The 24,537-nt window shown below is 43.0% G+C and overlaps 1 protein-coding gene across 1 annotated transcript in view; it reads right to left on the bottom strand.

The window, feature by feature from the left end:
- Positions 1 to 10,445: 10,445 nt before the first annotated feature.
- Positions 10,446 to 24,537, bottom strand: part of ccdc88ab (coiled-coil domain containing 88Ab) — a gene marked incomplete at its 3' end in the record, with an annotated part of 66,366 nt that continues 52,274 nt past the window's right edge. Inside the window, exons 19-35 of the mRNA XM_080481369.1 lie at positions 24,232 to 24,510; positions 24,006 to 24,130; positions 23,170 to 23,308; positions 22,438 to 22,614; positions 22,164 to 22,325; positions 20,948 to 21,225; positions 20,720 to 20,863; positions 20,371 to 20,557; positions 19,662 to 19,807; positions 19,450 to 19,542; positions 18,844 to 19,046; positions 16,528 to 16,605; positions 14,888 to 15,124; positions 14,755 to 14,808; positions 12,776 to 12,865; positions 11,657 to 11,937; positions 10,446 to 11,339 (exon numbers count right to left, since the gene is read on the bottom strand). Of these exons, the coding sequence (XP_080337495.1) occupies positions 10,446 to 11,339; positions 11,657 to 11,937; positions 12,776 to 12,865; positions 14,755 to 14,808; positions 14,888 to 15,124; positions 16,528 to 16,605; positions 18,844 to 19,046; positions 19,450 to 19,542; positions 19,662 to 19,807; positions 20,371 to 20,557; positions 20,720 to 20,863; positions 20,948 to 21,225; positions 22,164 to 22,325; positions 22,438 to 22,614; positions 23,170 to 23,308; positions 24,006 to 24,130; positions 24,232 to 24,510 (3,567 nt within the window). The remainder of the gene's footprint in view (positions 11,340 to 11,656; positions 11,938 to 12,775; positions 12,866 to 14,754; positions 14,809 to 14,887; positions 15,125 to 16,527; positions 16,606 to 18,843; positions 19,047 to 19,449; positions 19,543 to 19,661; positions 19,808 to 20,370; positions 20,558 to 20,719; positions 20,864 to 20,947; positions 21,226 to 22,163; positions 22,326 to 22,437; positions 22,615 to 23,169; positions 23,309 to 24,005; positions 24,131 to 24,231; positions 24,511 to 24,537) is intronic.

The raw sequence follows: 24,537 nt of genomic DNA, 5'->3' as shown, positions 1-24,537 counted from the left end.
GTAAATATTAAACGTGACCAAATATTAACTGACCATAAACCATCAGTGATGATAAACCACAGTTAGGTATTGTGATTGTTTGTTGTTTTGCCAAATTAATATTTTTGTTTGAAAAGCGCGATTCTCAAAAGTGCATGACAAAAATTCTTCAGTTCAAATACTTTGGCAATGTTTGTTGAAACTGTACTTGACTGAATCGGGGGATGGGCGGACAGATCCTTGAAATGTTTCAAACCGAGGTGGAAAACGGAATTTAAAAACCACAATCTTTAACAGCAACACTATATATGCAGTTTTGCAAACGGAAGAAATATGCATGTCTACTTTCTGGTAATTTTTCACTGTTTACTTGATAAAGAAATGGAAATCTATGTTATTTGCATCCTCGAGGTTATGAAATGGCTGTCTGAGATATCAAAATCAAATGACGTTATCTTGCATTCAAATGCATAAAAGATTAGAAAAAGCCTTAGCTTTGTATGTTGCCCTATGAAAGTGAATTTATTGCATTGTAACCTTACGGTGAAAAGGGGCTACGTATGTCTATACTCCTGAGTTTCATTTGGATGCTGGATTTTTGCATGACCATACAGTTAATAAAAATCATACATTCAAAAATGTCAAGTGTTGGATTTATTTATTTTTTCATATAGATATAGAGTTAGTTTTGTTTCTTATAACAGTGACAATATGACAGTAATCATACAAACTGTCAAATAGATTATCTAGATTTATTTATTTTTTATGTAATTGAACCCACAATATTCAGGAAGGGAATATCAAATATCTCGGATGATCATGAATTTACAAAATTATATTTGAGGAGTTTTGTCTATTTTGCTGAAACTCTATGATCCAAAGTAAGTTTGAAGCTGAAGAAATACGATCAGAAAGTTTTGAAAGTGAAAAGAAAATTGAAACTTGAAAACAGGATTTGAATGTGAAAATAATAAGATCCTAATCTGAAAACATTAAACCTGCAACTGAAGAAAAATGAAAATAAAGGATTTTTGTCAAAAGAATTCCAGAGCTGAATCAAAATTATATGTAAGGTGAAAAAACTTTTCATACGCTTATTTGTAATTTGAATACAGTATTTTTAATTTTTTTTAAAAATTAAAGATCAAACCTTCAATTTAAAAATAATTTTTTTCAATCATTTTTTTTTTTTCCAATGAACAAACCTTTTGGCCTGGATCTAGCGCCACATAAAACTCCTTTACCAAGGCATTATCAAGATGACACATGAATAACCAAATCACCAACCATTAAACTATCATCATATTTGAGCATTATATCAGCCGGAAACACAGAAAAGTCATTTTAAAAGGTCCTTGATGTATTCACACCACAGCACACAACACTGTAAGAGGAACCCGGCCCAACCAAGCCCAGTTTACATGGCAAGTCATTGAGACATTGACATTTTTAGTTGTGATATACTCAGCAATGTTGGCTTTTGTTTCAATAAATTGTTTGAGATGAGGAAATCACCGGTACAATTCATGAAACAATGTCACTGGAACAACTTCTTATCTTTTCCATAAATTTCACCTGAAAGCCAAAGCATCACACAGCACACGGCGACAGCTGCTCGGCAGAAATTGTTCTGAAGGCCTCTTTCAAAGCCATGTCATCATCAGTTACCGTGACAACCACTGACACTTTGACAGCACAGTGGCTTTCATCATGAGAGATCAAAGCATGACGTGTGATGACATCACAGAGTATCACAGAACTGGAAGAGTGCAGCACCCTTCACCTTCATCAGCCTTTAGTGCAAAACATTGTGAGAACTACGCTTACTTTATATCTTCGATAGCCTTGTAGGATTTTATTGGTCAAAAGTCAAACACAACTTGGATCGTTACTCACTCTTGCCAGCGAAATCATGACGGATGAAACATTTAAATCACTGAAGGAACAGTTGACAGTGGAGACCATTCGGCCCAAAGTTGACTTTTTCTTTGAAAAGCTCACGATGAGACAATGGGAAATGTTAATATTGGGAATACCTGATGAAGCTACTAAAAGAGCTGTAGCAGACCTGCTGTTTTTTATGATAAAGGACATATTGAAGGTGGTTCTGAGAACCATCAGCAAGGGAGTTACTGTCAACGAGCATGCCTTGTCATCGACACTTGGTGACATCATCCCTAAGACCATTGCAGAGGTCCTGGGCATTCTGTCAAATGTGGACTTTGACATCTGTGGAGTTTTGGCGGGTTTAATTGCCAGAGAGGTGATGCGATTCATAATGGATTCCAAAACCTGTGAAGAAAATGATAGGAGAAAGCCTAAACGCGTACGGCGCTTTCCCATTCCCAATGTTAATGCAGCAATGATTGTCGCTGCAGTTAATATGTTAGTATCTTTTGCTAAGAAATCTCGAGACAAAAAGAACAAAGAGCAGATGGACAAGACAGACATCACGGACAAGACGGGCAAGACGAACAAGACAGACAAGACAAACAAGATGAACAAGACAGACATCACGGGCAAGACGAACAAGACAGACAAGACGGACAAGACAAACCAGACCAACAAGACAGACATCACGGGCAAGACGAACAAGACAGACAAGACGGACAAGACAAACCAGACCAACAAGACAGACATCACGGTCAAGACGAACAAGACGGAGAAGACAGACAAGACGAACAAGACAAACATAACAGACAAGACGGACAAGACAAACATACCGGACAAGACGCCAGAACCCTCAGCCTCGTGTGTGTTCGAATTTCTTGAGTTGCTGGTTGCTCGTGTATTCAGAAAAGCCAACACAATTTGCTTAGAGGAAAGCTTGACTAAAATTCTCAATCGACTTTTTGAAAAAATCTGGACTGAAGTGAAGGACTTGGACATACCAAATGAGAAGTTCAAAAATCTTGAAAGGGACATTTACAGGGTCCTTCGTGACAAGTTTAGGAGTCCAGCTATAGTGTTGGGTACCATGTTGATGGGTGACACGTCGTCTGACTACCTGATTACGACCACAGTCAAGAAATATGTAACGTGCAAACCTAAAGCCGTTACAAGGTTTTTCTCAGCTCTGGGAAACAAGCTTTTCAGGCCCTTGTGAAGATGTTGTCTTTTCTGAGCCTTTTATTTTTACACTGGTTCCCCAAGTCTGCCCGTCTGCAGCTCTTCACAGTGAAATGGTCTGGGGTCAAATACAGGAAGGGCCTTTCTGTGTGGCGTTTGCATGTTTTCCCCCGTATATGTGTGGGTTTCCTCCGGGTTCTCCGGTGTCATCCCACAGTTCAAAAAACATATTTTGCCTAGGTTTCGATGTGCTTTTTGTGTATTATAAGCAGGTGAAACTTAGTCACAAGCGGCGTTGCTTCCTAGGTGGACGGGTTGATTTGACAGAAGCGTGGTTGACTTGGAGTTATTTTTCTAAGGAGTGTATAGTTTTGTATTTTTTGCTTTCTATTGTCGGTTATGCTTGGTCATGTGAAATTGTTGGATGTTCTTTGTAAAAGAGCCCTGAAATGACTTAGTTGTGTTCGGCAGTAAGAAAATGCTGATTGAATTTGATAGAATTTAGTGATGGGTGTCTATCGCCTAACAGACAGTGATGTGCAGTCAGGGGAGGCAGCAGAGGCAGTGCAGACCCAAGGCTGGAATGAAATATAAATATTTGGGGATTATTTGTTCTAATTATAATACAATTAGACTTTATTTCTCAATTTCCGGTAGATTACAGTACATATAGGTTTGAAAGTGTCAGCATTTTGTGCTTTTCATAGCCCAAATGACTTAACGCCGCTATTTCCTGGTACGGCAGAGAGGTTGCACAAGTCACTCCCTCCTGCACTGTCTTACTGTGAAGGACACACCCTTGTTTGTACTTTCATTTAAATTTTGGCGAGCAGAAGCATCGCGATGGTGGTTTCAGCTCAGCCGCCAAGAGTTGTTTTCATTTTCAGTTTCTGCGTTTCCAACATAAACATGTCATGAGCCATACCTTGTTGGGAGCGTCTGGAGACTGCTTTTGAATAATTGTTTAAGTTTCTTGATTTTGTTAGATTAACACTTGCTAGCCGAAACATATTGTAGTGTTACAGAGCCGATCGCTGCAATGCATGATGGGAGTGCTTAGTTCCATATCATGCAAAATTCCCTTTCTAATGGTTTTCTTACAGTAACACCTGGGAATGACACTCCAGAAGTGAAGGAAGTCTGTCGTCTCTTTCTCTGGCTTGTTTAATTTCTTTCTTAAGTGTGTGCTCCAAAGAGCGAGTCAGAAAGTTTTGTATGTGGCTCCCAGCACTTCACGGAGGAGTGTTTTCATAACATCGGCCAGTACAATGCTGGAGTCGCTGCAAAACTTCTAATATGGAGTGGATTTGTACCAACTATCCGTGACTCTACTGCAAATGTGCGGACTGTTAGTAAGATATTCAGATTTATATGCTTTTCTATTACTTTACGAAGCGCCAGGCTGGTTTGTTTGCTACAGCTGAGGCCAGTTTTTTTTTGGTTTTGTTTTTTGTGTGTGTTTATTGTGAGTTATTGTTCATGTCTGTAAAGTTGTGCTGATAGAGACTGTAGGTCAAATGTAGGCTTTGCTGAGTCTTAGGTGTGTGTATGGGCTTAGTAACTGTGAGGTGATCTTTTTATTTATTTCTATGATTCAATAGTGGCTCAGGATACTAATTATGATCATTAGAAGAGGATAATTAAATGATCCGATCTCAGTGTGGCATGCATATAGATAAGTGCACAGTCACTCAGGCTGGTCTGAATAGTCATTTATTTGCTGTTAATTCAGCACATTTCTTTTTAAAGAAAATTTTCAGTGCAGCTAATTAACATATTCAGACACACAATATGTTTTACTAACATTGTGAAACGTCCTGCTGCAGCAGCAGAGTCAGAACTTCTTCAGGAGCTTCTAATTCTGGCTCGCGTTGTGGTTCAAACTGGTTTGGTTGAACTGTGTTTCTCAGTGAAGTAGGGACAGATAGAATGTAGACAATACTGCATGGCACCAGGAGTGGAAGTACTTCCTCCTCTTCCCCAGATGGGCATGTGGGCGGAGCCAGTCCAGCTGCTGAAACCCAGCAGATTCTGAATGCTGCTGGAATGATAGAATATTCAATTGGCTGAAAATCAAGGAGAGGCTGGATTTGGGGCAAAAAACTTTGACTACACTGTTTTTGGACCAATTGGAATCGTGTGAAAGTTTTGAAAAGTTGTGTGATATGACTCCTTTAATAGTTGTAAGTTGGCAACCAGTGTAGAGGGTTTTGTGTGTCATCTGGTCCTGCCATGGTTAATGTGTTTAAATTTTCAAAATAAAAGCCGTCTGTACTACCACTTCAGAGAACTGTCATTGGTGTCAACATTGATGGTCTGGACACGCAATGTCCTGCCAACTCAAGTCTGGTTTTCAATGCACGTTACTGCCAACAGAAGATGTTAAATGTTACTGTGATATATGTATATATATATATATATATATATATATATATATATATATATATATATATATATATTCTGTAAATTGCAATTTGGTTCAAAGAAGATAAACAAAGTAAAGATCAAAATAGAACCTGTTTATAATACACATATTATGGCAAAATAGGAGAACTGTTTGTAGGGGTCGCATAGCTTGATTTGTAGAGCAGTCATCCCTAAATCAGAAGGTTACAGGTTCAATTCCCATCTCTGCCTGCTTACATGCCAAAGTGTCCTTGGGCAAGACATTGAACCCGTACCACCACCTTGTTTTTAACACATATTTATTATTGAACTGGTATAAAAAAAACCTAAACAGACAAATTTTAATTTCTATTTATTTTTTTGTCATCACACATGGCCAATTTTTTTTAAAACACAAACAAAAACTTTCTAAACCGGTCCTCATCGAGAGTCACTCCCTTCTGGGTTACAAAACACTGATCAATCCTTTGAAACAATTAAAAAAAAAAAAAGATCTTTGATCTCACCAATACTGAACTGATATCTTCACATTTGCTGAACTTTGATTTATATCTTATCTTTTCATTTTATACTAATATTGTTTTAATCCACTTGGGGAAATGCTTTTGTTTCTGCATTGACCAATGATATTTCTAGAATGTGGTGCAGCCCCATTATGGTGCTCTGAGGTGCTGGTGGGGGTCAAAGGTCATGCTCAGGGACTCACTATGGAGAGAGTCCTCTGTGTCTCTGAGATTGGGTTTACAGTTTATTTTTTTTTCATCAATTACTACTTTAATATGAAAAAAACTCAAAACACTCAATCACTTATCTAACGCCGCAAAACCAGCCTGGTTGGTTTTATACATCATTCTATATTCTACTTACAAATCTAGTGTTTGCAAGATATGAAAAATTGTAAACATGTTACTTTCAAAAACTGGCATACTCCGGGGCTCCGCAGAAAAAACATCCATATGGAAGTAAAGCGCTTTCTCCATATGCACATGTAGTAGTACACGTGGACCACGAGAGGGCAGCAGGACCTCAATTGTCAGTGCGAGCTGGAACGAGTGCGAAGTAAACTTTACAGTGAAAAGAACAATGTGCTCGGTTTGTCTGCTGCCAGTTGCTGATTTGTTTACTTGTCCATCACAGTGCACACACTGAGACACAGACTCCCACACACAAACAGGGGATTTAGAATCACATAAGTTAAAACATGTTTTTGGACTGTGGGAGGAAACTTACCTGAAAGAAAACAACATGCATGTAGGAGGAGAACATTCAAACTCTGGTTAAAATCTGCGCTTTTCGACGCAGAGATACTCCTGCCGCTCCTCTGTGAAAAATCCTTTTCATGTGAACTGTATTTGACTGGGAAGCAATTGTGAACATGTAACTTTACAAAGGATGATTTGATTGTCCTCATCGACACCTTCTGAAACGAACGACCTCAGTCACCATAAAACAGTTCAGCTTTTACCACTGATGGGAACCTCCAATAAACAGCTTCCATCCTTGTTTGAACAGCTCATGTTTTACCTCCATGTCAGGCATGTGACCTCGGCCATTTCATTTTGCAGAAATCACAAGACAATTTCTGAAGTTCAAACAAGACTAAAGCCAATCATTGGTCCATTTATCTTAATTTGTTGCATCATTTACAATATACTTATCACAAATATTGAATTATAATCTCATTTTAATGCAGCGGTGCTCATAGAGTGGTGAAGTAAAAAAAACAACGTGTAAATAAAAAAAGGACAAAAACATCAGAGGGTGGGCTTGATGAATTTTAATTACATCAAATGAATTCATGTAAAAGTGGAAAAGGAAGAAAACACTAGGTCTCATCACCACCGTCATGTTCAACACAACAGAAATCTGCACACGCTCAGTAAAAATCAGGCAGGTCACAGGTCACCTATACTCCAGTCAGATTCAGAAACTGTAGGAAAACTTTAGTGCCTCGTCAGAAAGTAGATAATACAGTATGTGTGCTTTTAATGCATTACTAGAGGGATACAACGGGACAAATGCACTGGTCGACTATGAAAGCTGAAGCATATATTGAATGGCGTGTATGGTTTGATCCGTCATGGCTGCCAACTGTCTTATAGGTGACCTGAAACGCTCAAACAATCAGTTTCTCTCTCAGATCACACGCTCCCGACTGGCAGGCAACAGACGCCAATCAGAGAGCAGTCATGGCTTCCTGTCCAATGTCCATTTGGCATCCCGGAAAGTTGCAGGTCCCACTCAACACCGTCCTTCTGGACAAAGGAAGTGGGGCGATTGGCTGATTGATTGCTCCATGCAAATTGTGATTCCTCAGTCTGACGCCGGGGATGTTGTGTGCGGACATGCTTTAATGGCTTCTCTGCTTGTGCGTTTTTTTGCCCGTTTGCACGGCTCACTGTTGATGACACTGAGCACGAGGAGGGTCTGTCTGACTTACAGGATGTGCAGAAGATCCCAAACGGAGTCATCAGTCTGCTTTAGGATTGCCCTTTTGGCTGTTGTGTGAACATTGGCACTTGAATCTTAAGTCAGTAGAGACTAGTGCACATCTGTCCACCACAATGAAGAAGGATCACATGGCAGTGTGTTCTGCCACAGAAGTCTTAATGAAAAAACAAAACAAAAAAAACTCACTACAACATTTCTCATTTTGTTTCCTTGATTCAAGGAAGAAAAACAAAACAGAGAAGGAAGCCACGTTTCTCTAATGAAGTGTCCTGGGTTTCACCCAAAAAAAAAAAAGGGGGGGGGGGGGGTAGAAATACATGGGACATACAATCGTTTCTCACTGTTGACGGTCTCAGTAGAGTAACTCTACTAGGCTTCAGACACACAGCTCCAAGGCCACCTTTCTCTCTGTCCCCAGCAAGCAAAGGAGAGTGGAAAGTCAGAGGAATAAAGAAAGACAAGAGAAGAGATAATAAAAAGAACAGAAAGAAGAAGGTTACAAGTCAGAAATGATATCGGCAGGAACAATGATGTGAGGAGGAAACAGAGGGAAGCAGCCAGCCTGGGTCTACATGCATGAAGGAGACATGTCAGCGCTACAGCAACACCATGCGGCAATGAGAAGCAGCCTGAAAACAGCAGAGGACCAATATTCTTAAGCAGCCACCATTACATAACGGTGTCGGCACAATGAAGGGACTCCTCTTCAGGGAGTTGGATTAAAAAAAAAGAAAAAAGCGTTCATCATAAACGGCCCATATGCCATGCAGAGCGGTGGTCCGATCGGGGTCTGTGAGCCACAGAGACAGTGGGGGGGGGGGGGGGGGCAGGACAGTGAGGAGGAGGGAACAGCTTAAATAAGCAGGGGAGGCAAGTGCACAGCAGGATGGACGACATCTGTTACACCACGTTTTAGGTTCCCATGGAGACAAGACTGACCCCCCCGCCCTATGCTCGAGCAGAGCTCACTCACCACGCGCACACTGCATGGTAGTAGACAGACGAGGATGGGGGAGCAGGGTTTAGCAGTTTTGCTGCGGCTCCCCGCTCCTGCTTTTTGACTTTCTGCCCTCCACATCTGTAGGACAAAGGCAACGTTTGTGTTACATCTGCAGAGCGACAACAGCTTCATTTCAAACCTGCGTTACGCTGAGGGTCAAGATAAATACAAGGAGTCGACTTTAAAACAGCAGCTAGTACAAAAGCAAAAATAAATTAATATCTCTATGCAGACGCTTCTACTAGTATTGGCACAGTAGGTAGTGCTCGCCGTCGACTATAACTTAATGATTGCAATGGTCTGTACAAGATCTTATCGCTTTAGAATACAAATTAAACCATCGTCAAGCTGTGGCACGTCATAGAAAGGAAAGAGACAACAGCATGTTAACGCCACAGCAACGAAAAACATACAGGCAGAAGTCAAAACGTTGGGACTCAACTGGAAATTTCACAAATGAAGTTCAACATGTCAATAAAAATTTTGAGAATGAAGTCTAAAATCTCTATAATTCCTTGATGAGACTTGAACTTTATCGCTTAAATTGTAAGTTTAAGAATGAAATGGAAGAAAATGTCATTTCAATGTCAACTCTTTTTCCCCCCAAACTGCATTTTTTCTTTGGTGTGGCCCCAATATGCCTCTGCAACAGTAATGATACAAGCTTCACTCCCAAAACAGTTTCTAACGTACAATACTCACTCCGTATCACCATAACCTTCAGAAATGGCCTAAATGTAACAACGGCCATATTCCCCCCCCCACGCACTCGTCAACTTTCACTTACCCAAATACAACAGAAACAAAACATTTCTCTGGTTATTTTGAGAATGAAGCTTCATCTTTTTCTCACCAGCCCAGAGAAGGTCAGTTTAGATCCATCAATAACACCCCACTCAAGGAGCAAATGCTCCATTTGATATAAAAGAAAATACAGAAAAAAAAAAAGAAATCAAATGTACAAAACAAAACACATCAAAAGAAACACGAAAAATGCAAGAACCATTTTGATCACAGCAACCAAAATGAGGCGTTTCAGGTCAGACTGGAACACAACAAAGCCATGCAGTTTAGTGGATATAGTCAATTAAAAACACCAAAAACACAAAAACAAAGAGGTGAACTGAATCTATTATCTGACACACTGTGAGACTTTGGTGAGAATAAACTGTTAGAGAGTCACAATACTTTTTATTCCTAATTTTGACATTTTAGAGTCGACCGCTACTGTGACTCAGCCTTTAAAAAGATCCCACTGCAAAGTAACACAGCAATATCCCTGTGTGTGATGCATAAACAGCCCTCAGCAGATAATCATGATAGGTTAGAAAATTAAACTGATGAAGAAAAAAAAAAAAAAAAAAAAAAAAAAAAGAGGATTGAAAAAGCTTTTCAATAAGGAAACCAAAAATGTCACCAAATTGCACCACGGGAAACAAACGAAAGAACCACAATGGAGAGAAGACGGTTGAGATAAATACATGCAGATCCCATGAGTCTCCCCAAGTCTAGTATTGAAATCAGAAAGCCTCCCTGTCACTCAGACACACCCGTACTCGTACCACAGGGACTGGTTGTCCTCTGGGCTCAGCTCAGAATCCTTCACATTGGGTTCAACAACCTCGCTGTTCACGCTGTCTGAGCTGGATCGCTTCTGGCCGTTTGACTGACCGAGAGGGCTCTGGCTTTGGGTGGAGATGTGGTTCTGGACCGCGGGTGCTGGGTGCGTCTTATTCGTGACAGGGGGCCCGCTGATGTTGCTGACTAGGGTGGGGTTAAAGGACAGGAAGGGCAGGTTTTTGCCGGCCGACTCGCTAAAGATGGAGTCCATAAACACCGACTCGACAGTGAAAGAGGGGCCGAGGAAAGACTCGAGGGTGGAGAGGTCGGGGTCCTCCAAGCTATGGCAAGGTAAACTGAGTGACTTGGGCAGGGGGGTGGTGGTGGTGTCGGTAAGGGGTCCCTTTAGGTTGGGGTGGTACTCACTGGGTGAAGGCTGGGAGCGAACTCCAGCCTTGGCGGCAGCGACAGCAGGGGCACCGTCAACGGAAACGGGCTGCCGGTTGTCCTTGGACAGCAGGTCATGGATGCTGGTGCGGCGGTTGGTGCCCTCAGCGGTGGAGATGACGCTGCTGGCCCGCGGCAGTGTGGAGGAGGCGGAGTCCAGCCGCTCGGACACGGACGTGGCTTTGGTCTGCGAGGACAGGCTGGAGCGGAGGGGGGCGGAGCCTCTAACGCGAGTGCTCTCGGCCTTGCGCAGGGTGGGGCGGCCCGGTTGTCCTGAGGATCTTGGCGGCCGGTCGGCGCTGACTGGTGCCGCCCTGCTGCTGGACGAGCGCAAGATGCCCCGTGCCTTTGTGCGTTCCTTCTGAGGATGCTCGGAGGCGGCGGGGAGGCGAGGCGAGTCTACAGTGAGGTTCTCCTGACTTCCAGACTATAAAACACACATTATCAAGTGAGAAAAAAAAAAGAAAAAAAAAAAAATCACAAAATCTGTTAATACTTACTGATAAAGACTAGATATTACTTCCACACGCTACATTTACATTACGAGGCTGGTGCCAAATTACAAAAGCTTCCAAGATTAATATGCTATATGTGTGCTGTGGTGGAGAAATAACCATAAAACAAAGCCAAATGTTGAATCAAATTTGATTCAAAACAAGAAATCTGCAAAAAAAGAAGCTTAACTTGGCTGAAAATTCATCTCCACCTAGAAACACCTCCGCGTGACTGTTTGACAAGCCTCACCTCTGCAGGGTCGATGCCCTCATCCAGGAACTGCTTCAGGGAGAGCACCTCGCTGCCCGGCGACCCCATCTTCCTGATCTGTGTCGGCGCCGGGCTGCCTGCGGCGCTGGACGGGTCGAGGGACCTGCGCAGCTGCAGGGGACTTTGGTGGGAGGATCTCGAGGATGTGGGCTGCTGGACGGGGCTGCTGCCGCTGCTGGACCACATCTCCTGGTCCAGACTCAGGCTGAACTCGCCACTGCTTTCACTGTGAGGCCGGCTGAGGCTGCCATTCACCGTACCTGCAAGCGGAGAAGAATGCAGTCATCAGGGGTGATTTTTTTCATTTTTCTTTTCTTCCACATTTGCTGCACAACTTGATAAGATAAATGTGTTTGACAACTGATCACCTGTTCAGGATGTGTTCGCGCTTGGCAGGTTTGGTGAAAACAAACTTGTGGGACGACTCGTCTGTTTACATTAACCTGCTGCTGAGGTGAGTCGCGACAAATTTAGGTGCTTTTAACAATTATTTTAATGGAAAACTGAGCTCTTAAGGAAAGATTTGGACCAAATGCATGAAGTGAGGCTACGGTCTCACAGCTGATCCTAACTCTTGTGTGCTTAATTCATTAAGGATTTGCAAATTCTCATCAAGAAAAAAAATGGACCACAGTAGTCAATGAGTATACTTGACTCACTGAGGACGTCTATAACAGAAATTATATTAAAACTTGCTGTGTTTGTCTTCCAATTTCTTTTTCTGATTGCAGTGCAAAATGGATAAATGTGTGACTTTTCTTTTTTACCTTCAGTGGGAACACCAAGTATGAACACAACATTGATTATAACATGGTCCATCCATCATCGATGAATGAATAAAAATCTAGTTAATAAAATAGACGTGATCATGTCTATACAAGCTGTGCAGTAATATTTGAGCTCGATGTTCAAGATGTAATGATTTATCAATATTGAATTGTTGATGCATGAGCCGTGATTATCAGATTCCAAAAACCCTCTCAAAATCATGATAAACATGTTTGATCAAAATTAAAGAGCCTACGATGAGGTAAGTATTAAAATGAAAGAAATAAAGACAGCAGGAGGACAGTTAGTGGACAGAGAGGAGGAGCGTACCTTTGCCCTCCAGAGGGGACGTTAGGTGGGAGTTATTGTTACTATTGCTACTGGTGGTCCGGTTGCTATGGAGACTGGAGGGTCTGGAGGCTGGGTAGGGGGACAAGAGGGAATATACACACACACACACAAACATACAGTTAGGGTTTATACACGACATGTACTAAAGACGAAGAGTCCATGAAGGCACACACCAACGGTCTGACAGCGCATCTCCTGCTGGGGCAGCAGATGGCACACGCCATGCTGACGGACAGAGAGGGCGGCACAATGCCAGGCTGCAGCCACAATATGCCCATTCGGCAAACAAAGAAAGTTCCCACAGAGAGGACAGGACAGGAGCACCCGACTATAAAGAGTGGTGCACTTTAGAGGGGAAAAGTGGTGGGTGGCTTTAGAAGCGAGTGAGTTTCGTGATGGGAAAAGAGAAGGGAGGCGTCCACAGCAAAACCGAGGGACAGAATGAGGACAAAGACAGGAAAAGGAGTGCTGATGGGGTTATCGAGCTCTGTCCCGTGTTGGATCCATTCAGGGGTCACACCAAATCAGAAGCTGAATACTACCATTACCGATCAGTATCGGAGTGGGTATTAATGTCGAGGAAAACAAGCCATTTGTGGCCCAGGGTGATCTAATAGTCACTCACTACAGATGCTACAGGGCACTCTGCACATAGTGCTCTGCTCGGCAGGAGGGCACAAAGCCAGAGCACTGCTATACACCTGCAGGCCTGATAAGACACACATACACACATAATGTGACTCGTGCAAATGGAGACACGTCTGAGGGGACATCACAGAGCTCATTACCGACGCTCACAATGTAAATCAAATTCAACATATCTTTAAAAAAAAAAAACACAAAGGAAAGAGCTTAAAAAGAAATCAATGATGCATTACAACAACAAAAACCTAATGACTGATACATCAAGAGTAACGTTGAGTCTGTGCAACTGCATTCTGCTGCCATTAAAAGCATTAACTGGGAATCGATCCTCACAATAGTGGATCGTAATAAAAGGTGCATTCTGGGAAGTTAACAGCCAGCAGGAAATTAATCAGTCGACTCTTGCTGCACAGACAACGATAGAGAACAAAATGTAAACTGATCACTGACTTCAATTAACTTCAAAAGTATTTAAGGATGTATTTTGAAGACACTTAATACAAGTACATATGTGAATTAATGGCTAATAAACACATGAATTGCAAACTTCTAATGATAATGACATCAGAGTAGATCTTGTCTGCTGCAGACCTGAGCAGTGTATTGCTGCTGTATTTCAATGCTCTTCAAATTTCCTTTAATCATTTCTTATTGACATTGCTAAAATGGTTTGCGCTGTGTTTTTATCCCGCATGCAGTTTAATGTTTGCAGCACAGTTTCAAATGTGTTTGCAACGTAACGTTCACCTGGGTTACTTTTTTATGATATACAAAATGCAACATTTCAGATCGCTTCTGCAGCAGCACCTCGCCAAAAGGAATTTCCACATGGGGGTGATAAAGTGTGAAAGGGTGAATGACCGATGTAAATGCAAATGTGGACCTCGCCGAAGTGTTAGGAATGTGTGTCAGTAGTTTGGTGGCTTTTAAGCAACTGGGTCATCTTCATTAGAGCAGTGCAGAACTGATGAAGAGGCGCCTGGCTGCAGATTAACTGCCCTGGATAACGTCCTAACGCCCGAATTAGACTCAATCCTACTTTCAGTAGTGGCTGATCTCACCCTGCCCATCTTGTGCTCTCAACTGAAAGTGCTTCACCGATTGTAGATCAGGCTTAATCAAAGAGCAGGAAGGCAGCCCAAAGATTATCAGTGGGACCGTTAAGACCATGACCTGCTTTTCTTTTGGGTCTGTTCTGTCTGTCTTTCACTCCCTGCATGATGACGGAGCCTTCGGATTCCAGACAATCCAACGCTTCCCTTTTTATTTGACAAACATCTGAACTTCAAATCCAGTGTTGCTTCAAGACTTACCTTGAATTTTAGGATCGTCTGAAGAACCAGCAACGTCCTCACAGGAGGCAATTTCTGTAGAAATAATGGGGAAAGTGACTAAATAAAGCTAAATAGATTCTGAGCTTCTTAAAATCTGTGGCGGCTTCCTGACCTTTGGCCTGGAGGCGGTGCTTTGCTCTGCTGTGTCCCGCAGAGGGCAAGGTGAGGGCGGCACAATCAATGGCATTGGTGGAAAAGGCGAGCTCCTTCATGCGCTGCCCACTGCGCCTGCCGCTGCCCGTCCCGCCGCCATCCCCAGCTTCAGGCCCATCGAGATTCTCTGTGCTGCCTGCCCACTGAGCCCCGGGACCCCCCGCCACGGCCATAGTCTGCAGCAGGTCGTTCATGGCTGAGTGGACGGACCAAAGGAAGGAAATTAGAACAAGAATTGAAGTCCATGAAAGTTAACTTTTTCTTTTTTTTTCTGCCATTATGCATTCCTATTCCGTTCAAAAGTGTGCAAAATAACTTTGTTCTAATGACTGCAAGAGTATATTTTAATAAGTTCTATGAATTATGGTGTTTGTGAAGTCTGTGAAGGTATCAAAAACTGTTTTTCGGATGCGATCTTATACGATTTGCAAACATGCATGCGTACAGAATACAAAAAAAACAAAGTGCATAAAGATGGCAGCTGCATGGTTAATCGTCCTGGTTCACTGTGGCTTGTTTTATCCAGATGCTAGCCGAGACCCCTGACCTTCCTCATGCACTTCATTTAAGGGGCCCTATGTGAAGATACAGACGCATGAAGGCATGCAGAGCTGCTCTGGGCAGCAGCGGGCAAAATGCACACGACACATCGGCGCAAGAAGGTCCATGTCAGCAAAATAAGATCTGAAATGCAGCACGCCGACATAGAGAGACGGAGATGGGTGAGGAGAGAGAGACAGAGAGAGAGAGACAGAGACAGAGAACAAAGGCTCCATTTCAGCTCCTTCATGGTGAGTGTCAATCAGGCGGTCGGTGTGTTTTGTTTCGGTCATGCTGTAATCATAGATGGGAGCAAACACATCGCAGGCGCATGAAAGGCAAACCCAACAGCTTTCCCGCTGACACACCCTTTCATACACACACATCCCCACATTTTAGAGCCTTTCATTCTGGTTTACACAAACAAAATCAAACCACAAAGCACACGACAAAGCTGCCCGGTAAAGTTCCCGATTCCCACAGCGAAGATGAAACTCAAACTGTGTGACACTGTAAGAGACGCTTCCACAGAGGAAGGAAATTTCTCCTGTCGTATCAGTTTTGAGAAGTGCATCTGTTGTTATCGTACATCTTGGCTTTGAGGTAGTTAGTGATGTTGTGTTACTCATTCATCTGTGAGAACTAAGTGACACTACAAGGTAAAACAAAAAAGAAAAGAAGCTCCGAGAAGTTCCTCTACAGGAGACTGTGAAGGCGGCTGGATGGTGACGGGGGTATGGGAGGGGGGTTGGCGAATCGATTACTAGGACAAAATCATAAGGACGAGCCACTGATGTGACCAGACGTGGCAGAAGGGGTAACGGTGACGAATCTAAAGCTGGATTATTGAGTGAACGTCTCGGCACACTTTCAAGCGCTCCGTCCACAATAATGATTACAGCATCCGTGTTTGAAACCCGAGTGGTCGCACCGTCACCACCCCGCACTGCAGCCGTCTCGGCATCAGTGGCCGCTCCTTTTTCTGTTTCTCCTAGCGTGACAAATAAAGAGGGAGGGGAGGCGGAGGAAGTCTATCGTGGCGGCTAGCGGAGGTCTTACACATGGAGCGCCGGTAGATGGCCTTGTCTTTGTCTTTGTCCTTGGATCTGTTCCTCATGAAAGGCAACCTTTTAATAGCTGCCAGAGCGCAGCCAAAGACAGGCAGTCGGACAGAGAGGCGGACAGGAGGGGAGAGAGGGTGGCAGAACCAGCCCAAGAGAGGCGGAGGGAAAGAAAAAACCAAGAGGGAGGGGAAAAAAAAAAAAAAAAAAGAGGGCAGAACAGAGGGGATGTTGTTAACATTGTCACAGACAAAACCAGGGGAGAGATGCAGAGACAGCTGAGCCCGTGGACACTCAACTAGACCACAAACAAGTCAAGGCAACACAGGATTTTTAAGAAAGGTAGTTCAAATCAGTGCAAAGCCTGCTCGGCACATCAAATCTACAAAAACAAAAAATAAAACACTCAAGTCCTATTTGAATGGACTGCAAAGCCTCCAACTGGCTTCACTTTTAAACCTGAATGTACTTGAGGGCAGATTTTTTACACACAAAAACACGTGACGTCACGTAAAGACAGATACGCACCTCCACACATTCTTCCACCACACGGCCAAAGACAGTCAGACAAACATCCCTGCGTTAATGATTCTGACGCTACGTTACGGACTGATTCGGAAGCATTACACAACGACGACACAAAGTCACAACAACTAGATGAGAGAGAGACGACGGGGAGTATTAAAGGGTGCAATCAGGAGAGTGAAAAGGGGGAAAGTTTAAAGCTTCAGGGTAAACGTCAAAACTTATTGTCTGAAAACTAAAATGAAAAACTTTATTAATAAAGAATTTATTCTAATACATTTTTGTTGACCGCTAACATTTCTTCTTTTATAATAATTTAATACATGTAAAGTTACATAAAGTTTTCTGAAAGGTTTTGAAATACAGCTGTCTTGATATAAACAAACCTATATAAATATTTTGAGGGGAAAAAGAAAAAAAAAAAAAAAAAACTCTCCACAACTAGTGCGACTGCTAGTGACCGACCTGGAAATGAGCGCCGAAGTCATTGCACCTTTTAATAGCTACGATGCTATGATAGAGGGCGTTTCTGTTCTATTTACAGGTGAACTGCACAGATCAGAAGGTTTAACGAGTCCATTTACTCAGAGCCAATGAGACTTCGACACGTTGGAAGAAGGGACTAACTTCAACTTCAGTGTTTTCCGATATTTGAGCCACATGAGATGCACTTAATTCAATGTACAACCTGTACATCACTTCCAAACGAGTTACAATTGCTTCTTAAAAAGTTCATATTTAACTCCATACATCTAGACCAGGGATGTCATACACAGGTTTCAGAAAAGACCACAAACTTTACCTTGTTCCCTTTTTTTTTTTTTATGATGTCTTACTGCACACTTTATTACGTTTTATCTAACTAAAAACATGGCGGATGTTAAGTGATAAATATTAGTACAAATTTGTTAAAATTCAAAGTGAGATGTCAATTAACAGATTGCAAACGAGTTTATTATAAAGGCTTTTTAGAAAAATATAGCTCAAATTTTACCGACGCACACCATTTTTTTTAGGATTTGTATATTCAAGATACATTTTTGAAGACTAAATCAGAGAACAACATATTCCTGCTTGCAAGTAATGCAAGTATAGTCTGATCTAAAGAAGTTAGGATAAACGGAAAAGTTATTTTTCCATAATTTAAGTAAAACTGTGACATTTTGATATTGTGCACCTTAAATACACATTGATGAAGTGATGAAAATCTAATGTAGATATAATTTTAAGTCAATGCCATAATTATCACAAAAAATATGTAAAAATGCTTGAAACATTTCAGTTTATATCTTGCGAATTTAGAATTATTGAAATAAATAATGACATTTTATTTTGATTATGTTTTTTTTTTTTTTGTGTTTAAATGTTTGGGAGATTTGAGATTTTTTCCCAACAGACCTGAGATGGAGAGTCGACCTTGTGATGCTGTGCAGCTTCGCCATAACTTCTACCACAGCTGAGTGACACGGACAATGGACTCACGAAAGCATGCCCTGAGAGACGCCACGGTCGGTTCATAAACCCCGCCCTCCCACCCCGTCCGCGGCATACCATTGGAGGAGCCCTGCCCGGGGGCATTGGACTGCTGCCCTCTCCTCCCTTTGCCGAGAGAAGAGATAAAGAAGCACAGGAGCAGTTAGGGCAGGAAAAAGACCCTTTTAACCACTCAGGCATACAAACCCACACATTCACACACACTAAGCGGCGTGTTTCTGCCTTTCTGGGAACAAGGAGCGAGTCAGTGTCAGCTGTAACGTTCACTCATGTGGCATTTTGGTTTTGTACTCACTGCTGCTCCTCTTGTGCGTCAGCGTGTCGTCCAGAGAGTTGGAGCCGGAGCCCACGGAGGAGCTGTCCTGGCTGTCCACGGGAAATATCAGAAAGCCGTCACCAGACTCCGAGCGAGACGGAGTCAGCGTGAGAGATCGCATCCTCTCTCGACTCTTTGGCTTGATCAGCTTCTTCATCTTCAATGTGATCCAGTTGCCACGCCTAGAAAGAGACCAGAGAAAGATCGGGACAAACAAAGAAGCCATTAAACGAACTGAGGTTTAGGAAATGGATACAGATATTAAAATTTTTTTTTTAAAAAGTATGAAAGCTATAATTTATTTCAGCTTCCTCATTTGTTTACTTTCCTGAAAGGCTTCATTCCAGTTTGTAAATAGTCCCCGAGATGAAACTCGAGGAAGAAATCTTGCAGTACACGGCTGTTTAATGCTCTGCACACCATAAATATTTTATGCCTTCCTTCCTGAGGCGGTAATGTTTTCCCATCTCAGAGATAACACCACAAGCAAACTGAATTTGTCCACTTCTGAGACATGACGCTTTAATCTTTGTTGCTGTTGATTATCTTTTTGGCCAACATGACAAGATTAATTTATCTTCATACCTGCGTGGAGGTGAAGGGTCGTAGAACTTGTACTGATCCATGATCTTCTCCTCCAGCTTCTCCTTCTGTCTCCTCAGCTCATTCAGCTTATCTCTGAGCGGTGGAGAAAGGAATAGATGCAACGAATTCATACACGTTTGCATGAAAATACTATTAAAGCATATATATACTTATAAATGAATAAACGTGAATAAATCTGAGGAGGAGGTTACATGTATTGTCTTTGTTCTACGTGGAACAGGTCCTTGCTCTCCATGGTCTGCTCCAGCAGGGTCCGGTTCTGCAGCATCAGGGTCTGGATCTGGTCCAGCAGGTGACGGTTCTCCTCCTCCAGGTTTCCTTTCAGCTGGCTCAACAGCTAACACACACAAACACACGCACACATAGACACAGATATGAAAGATAAGCTCGAAAAACTGGGATTAGGAACAGATATTCTAAATTAAAGGTGTTAAAGCAGACTAAACACAGCTGGCTTGTGAAGATTTGTCTACATTAAAAAAGATCAAGAAGAGAATAGAAGAAAAGAAGAGAAGAGGACAAAGGAGAGAAGAAAGGCTAAGAACAGGTCAAACAATTGCTCCATATGTAATACGAATATGTGAAAGACTTGATTCTAAATATAAAAAAAACGTAGCTGATTAAAAAACAAAAACAGCTAAAAAAAAAAAAAAACCTTAATGTATTTTAAAAGAAGAAATTAGCTAAAAAGCTTCGAGTTTTCTGGTCTTAAGCAATTTTAGAGGTATTCAACTACTAAAATATTTGCAAATTGACCAAAATATGAACAGAATCTTTTATCATGTAAATCTTCATATTACATAACATTTGGATCAAAAAATGGTCAAAAGTGTCTACAAAGCTATATTTTCTTAGCAGCTCGGTGCCTGTTCCAGAATGAGTTGTGACATTTCCACGGACCTCACACTGGTTGGTGAGTTTGGTGGAGGTGATGTCCAGCTGCTGGTACTGCTCCTTCAGTTTGGAGAACTCGGCCTCCAGCTTGGTCTGATCCAGCTTGGCGCTGTTCAACTGGGTCTTTATGGTTTTATGGTCCAGCTGGAGGTTCTCGTTGTCCCTCAGAAGCTGACGATGTGTCGTGTTCAGTCTGCAGAGACGACAAAGACACTCCTCGATACTCAGATACAGGACTTTTCTACATCTATAGAAAGAGCAGGTATCACTTCATTAAATGATGGAAGACTAAATGCAGATGTCCTCATGATAAGCTGGCTAAAGATGAAAGAATACACGTGTATGGTGGCCTGACCTATCGTTTTCCTCCTTCAGCAGCTTGCACTGATCGGCTGTAGCGACGTGGGTCTGGTTCTCCAGTGCCATCTTCTCCTGCTGCTCCTTCAGATTTTTCTCCAGCTCCTCCAGTTCGCCCTTCCTCTGCAGCAGCTGCTTATACCTGCGTGCAAAACCACAGTTACACCCCATGAAGGTCAGAGCATCGGGTCTCGAACTGTGCATGCATTTCGGCGCGACGCCTCACTTGTCCTCCAGGTCCCGGTGCTGCTGCTCCAGACTCTTGTGGGAGGTCTTCAGGCCGCCGTGCTTCCCGATCAGGGCCTCGAACTCAGTCGCCTGCCTCTCGTGCAGCGCCGCCAGCTTCTCGTGGTCGCGGAGCAGCAGCTCGTAGGTGGACCTCAGCTCCTCCTTGTCCTTCAGGGCGCCCTCACGCTCGCCCTCCACGCTGCTCTGCTGGCTCTGCAGCTGGGCGTTCTGAGCCATGAGCGCCGCACTCCGAGAGCTCAGGGTGGAGTGCTCCACCTAAACCAGGAGATACATCAGGTGGAGCTTGTTGGCCTTTGGGGGGCAATGTACATCCATCCATCCACTATTATACCTTGTTATAATCTCTTTGTACACAACTTCAACGGGCAGTATGTGTCTTTTATGGTCACAGCTGTCTCTTCCTCTCAAATTCATCTACAAACAGGACATTTATTTACTTGCATACACACACTTTGTGTCCAGGCGCCTTCAGCTTTTTCTGTTTACCTCCAGCACACCTGTCTGCGTGTGTGTCCTCACATGCCCATAACCCACTTCACACAGTGAGCAAACATACAGACACGGTCACACAGAGAGTGAGCAGCGACTGTCCAGTCAGTGTAAATCCCGCCACCCATAAGAAGGGTTTGAACCGCCGCCAAACAAGGAGGACAAGTCTAAATCCTGACCAGGGAGCTAAGCAGTCTGGCAGGCAACTGTACAAACACAGCAGGGCAATAGAGAGACTGTAGAACCACGTGTGTAGTTTTGACCAGTTTTACATTTTTTGTTAAATAGACTGACATAATCTTGATGCTTTAATCCCTTTCATAAAACCTTGTTTATTAGGGCAAACATAAGACCTGCAAACAGGCATTTTGCGAGTTGATTCTTTACATTGACATGAAACAATTGTGATTCTCCTGTGTATTTAATCAAGGAACATCTTAATCTGCGAATGAAGATCATACCATATTATAAAGAAGGTCTCTTTCCATAACTTTGGCTCCATCGTGAAGTAATCAATGAACTCTACAATGCTTATATGTAAATTTTCGGCTCGTGTTATAAAGTCTGGCAATCTTTCTTCTTTGCACGTTCAACGTGAACATAGTAAAGTCACATTGTGATCTTTTATTGAAAATCGTGCCGCTGTCACGACGATATTCTGTTCTCCTCACAGATTGTGTCGTGGACTCAGTGTTGGGATTTACCTGCAGCTTGGCGTTCTGTGTCTGCAGGGTGGTGTTGTTCTCCTGTAAGGAGGCGGTTTGTCTCTGCACGGCCACGATCTGAGCCTGCAGGTTGGAGCTTTGGGTTTCCAGCTGTTTGAGCTGACTCTTCAGGGCCACCTTCTCAGCCTGCAGCGTGGCATTCTGGGGAAGAAAACACACGCATATTCAAGAGGACATAAATACACATCCTTGAAGTGTTTGCTCAGAATCTGTAGAGGAAACTTCCGAAAGCCCTGAGGCTGCATTGACTTACGTTTCTCTCCACCTCAATGAGCCTGTCTTTGACTTTCAGGAGTTCCCGGGTGGCTTCATGGCTCTCTTTCTCCCATTTGCTGGCAGCCTGAGGGTCCTCCCCTCCTCGAGGAGGTGAGCTCTGCACCATCCTCTCCTCCTCCTCTCTCTGACGTAGCGCCTCGTAGTTTTTCTTCACCTGACAGAGACGGACATGTCAAATCTATGTCCAGTTTGATGACTGACGGTGCGCTAAGGCTCCAGGTTTGACTGGAGAACCGTGCGGTGGCTGCAGGCAGGATCCACTACACCCTCACAGCCAAAACTCCACAGTTTATGGCTCAGTCCCCCCCCCCCCTCAATGTTTCAACTTTGGATTGGATGTTTTAGTAGGTTCAAAACACAACAACCTCCCTAAAGAGAGGCAGACATCCTCCACTCCACCTCTCTCACAGACTCCTGCCGCCTCATGAATAGATAAACTGCTGATAGAAGTGGAAGAGTGGTTGGATAAATAATGCAGCGGCCTTGAGAACCCCTCAGTGTTTCTGGTGTTTTTCAGTGGCAGGAGGGAGATTCTGGGAAGAGCTGCCAGGTTGATGTGGTTGTTGGAGAGGTCAGCAGGATGTTTTCATACCAGGTTTTTCTTTTATGTTTCACAGCTCCACGGCGATTAACACAACACATCTCAAACTTCATTTATTATTCATGAATTTGAAAACCTAATTATGATATCGGTTATTTCTCTTCATACCGTCTTCAGCTCCTGTCGAAGCTGCTGGTTGAGGTTGGAGGACTCCTGCAGTCTGGCCTCGAGCGCAGCGATTTTCTCCTCTTTAATCTCCAAAGACGATTTCAGAGTCGACTCCAGTTTGGTTTCCAGGAGCTTAAACCTAAAGATGATGGTTTGGTCAGCTGTGTGTGCAGTCAACATTACAGAAATACATGAATGTAACACAGAGAGGGCCAACTGACTTCTTGACAAATGATGTCGCAGATGGGAGGACAGTGGCTGAGAAATGTTCCAACAGGGACTTTTAGCAACAGATTAATTTAAACCGCTGCACCTACTCTAAAATAGGCCACAGACCTGATTTATGTCCTAGTTGCAGTGATCACTTCTAATGATTCTGTGAAGATTGTTGAAGCTTTTCAGAGCCGAGTGCGAGGAGGAGGAGGAGGAGGTGTGTATTACCCTCTGTATTTTCACATTGAGATATCATTATTATGAGTGGTCCATATGCAATACATGACACATGCTTTTTATTTGAAAGTGAAAGCTTTGTTAATTCTCCATATGAGGGGCATTAAACTCATTTTAGTTAAGGAGCCACAGTCTGTTCATCTTCTATAGGGCCAGATCGACCCTCTGCAGGCTAGTTTGAGCTGATGGGCTGTATGTTTGACCCCCTTGATGCATGAAGAGCCTGAAACTCTCCCACTGGCTACAATTATGGCCTCATTTTAGAACATTAAAATTTCAATTTGAATGCATCACATTCATTGTGATTCAAATAAATATTTTTTCAACACTAATTTCATCTCATTTAAAATCTGAGTAAGCTACGTCTCCCGTGTGTTTAATTGTACCTGTCAGCCGAACCCTCGTCATGCAGGAGCCGCTCTTTGTTCAGTCCGATCTTCTCCAGCTCGTGGGTCAGTTTCTCCAGGTCGTTATTCATCTGCTGCGTGCGAAGTTTCTCACTCACGAGCTCCTAAAACAAATACACATTTTTGAGATTCACGTACAACAAATCTAAGTCAGGGAAATTTTCTTTCAGATTTATGGACGGATGGATCCGATGGGCCTGCCCACCTCTCGGAGGGTAATCAGGGTCTTCTTATCAATGCTGCCTTGTTTGACCAACTCCTTGTTTTCTCTCTCCAGGTCTTTGACCCTCGTGCACGAGTCCCTGAAGAAGATCATCTCCTTGCCCATGGTCCGGTTCTCCTTCTCCAGAGACGAGATCCTCTGGTTGCTGTCGTCGAGTTTCGAGTCTCGGATCTCAGCTTGCTGCCTCAGACGCTTGTTTTCCTTCTCCAGGAGCTTCTTGTCTTTCTCCAGCTGGGAGCTTTCCTGCTCCAGAGACTTGTTCTGAGGTGAAACAGACACGTAAAACAC

Source organism: Lipophrys pholis (assembly GCF_963383615.2).
Source record: "Lipophrys pholis genome assembly, chromosome: 15".
NCBI classification, from domain to species: domain Eukaryota; kingdom Metazoa; phylum Chordata; class Actinopteri; order Blenniiformes; family Blenniidae; genus Lipophrys; species Lipophrys pholis.
The sequence above is the reverse complement of the archived record's forward strand: the minus strand, read 5'-3'. Positions and strand labels throughout refer to the sequence as shown.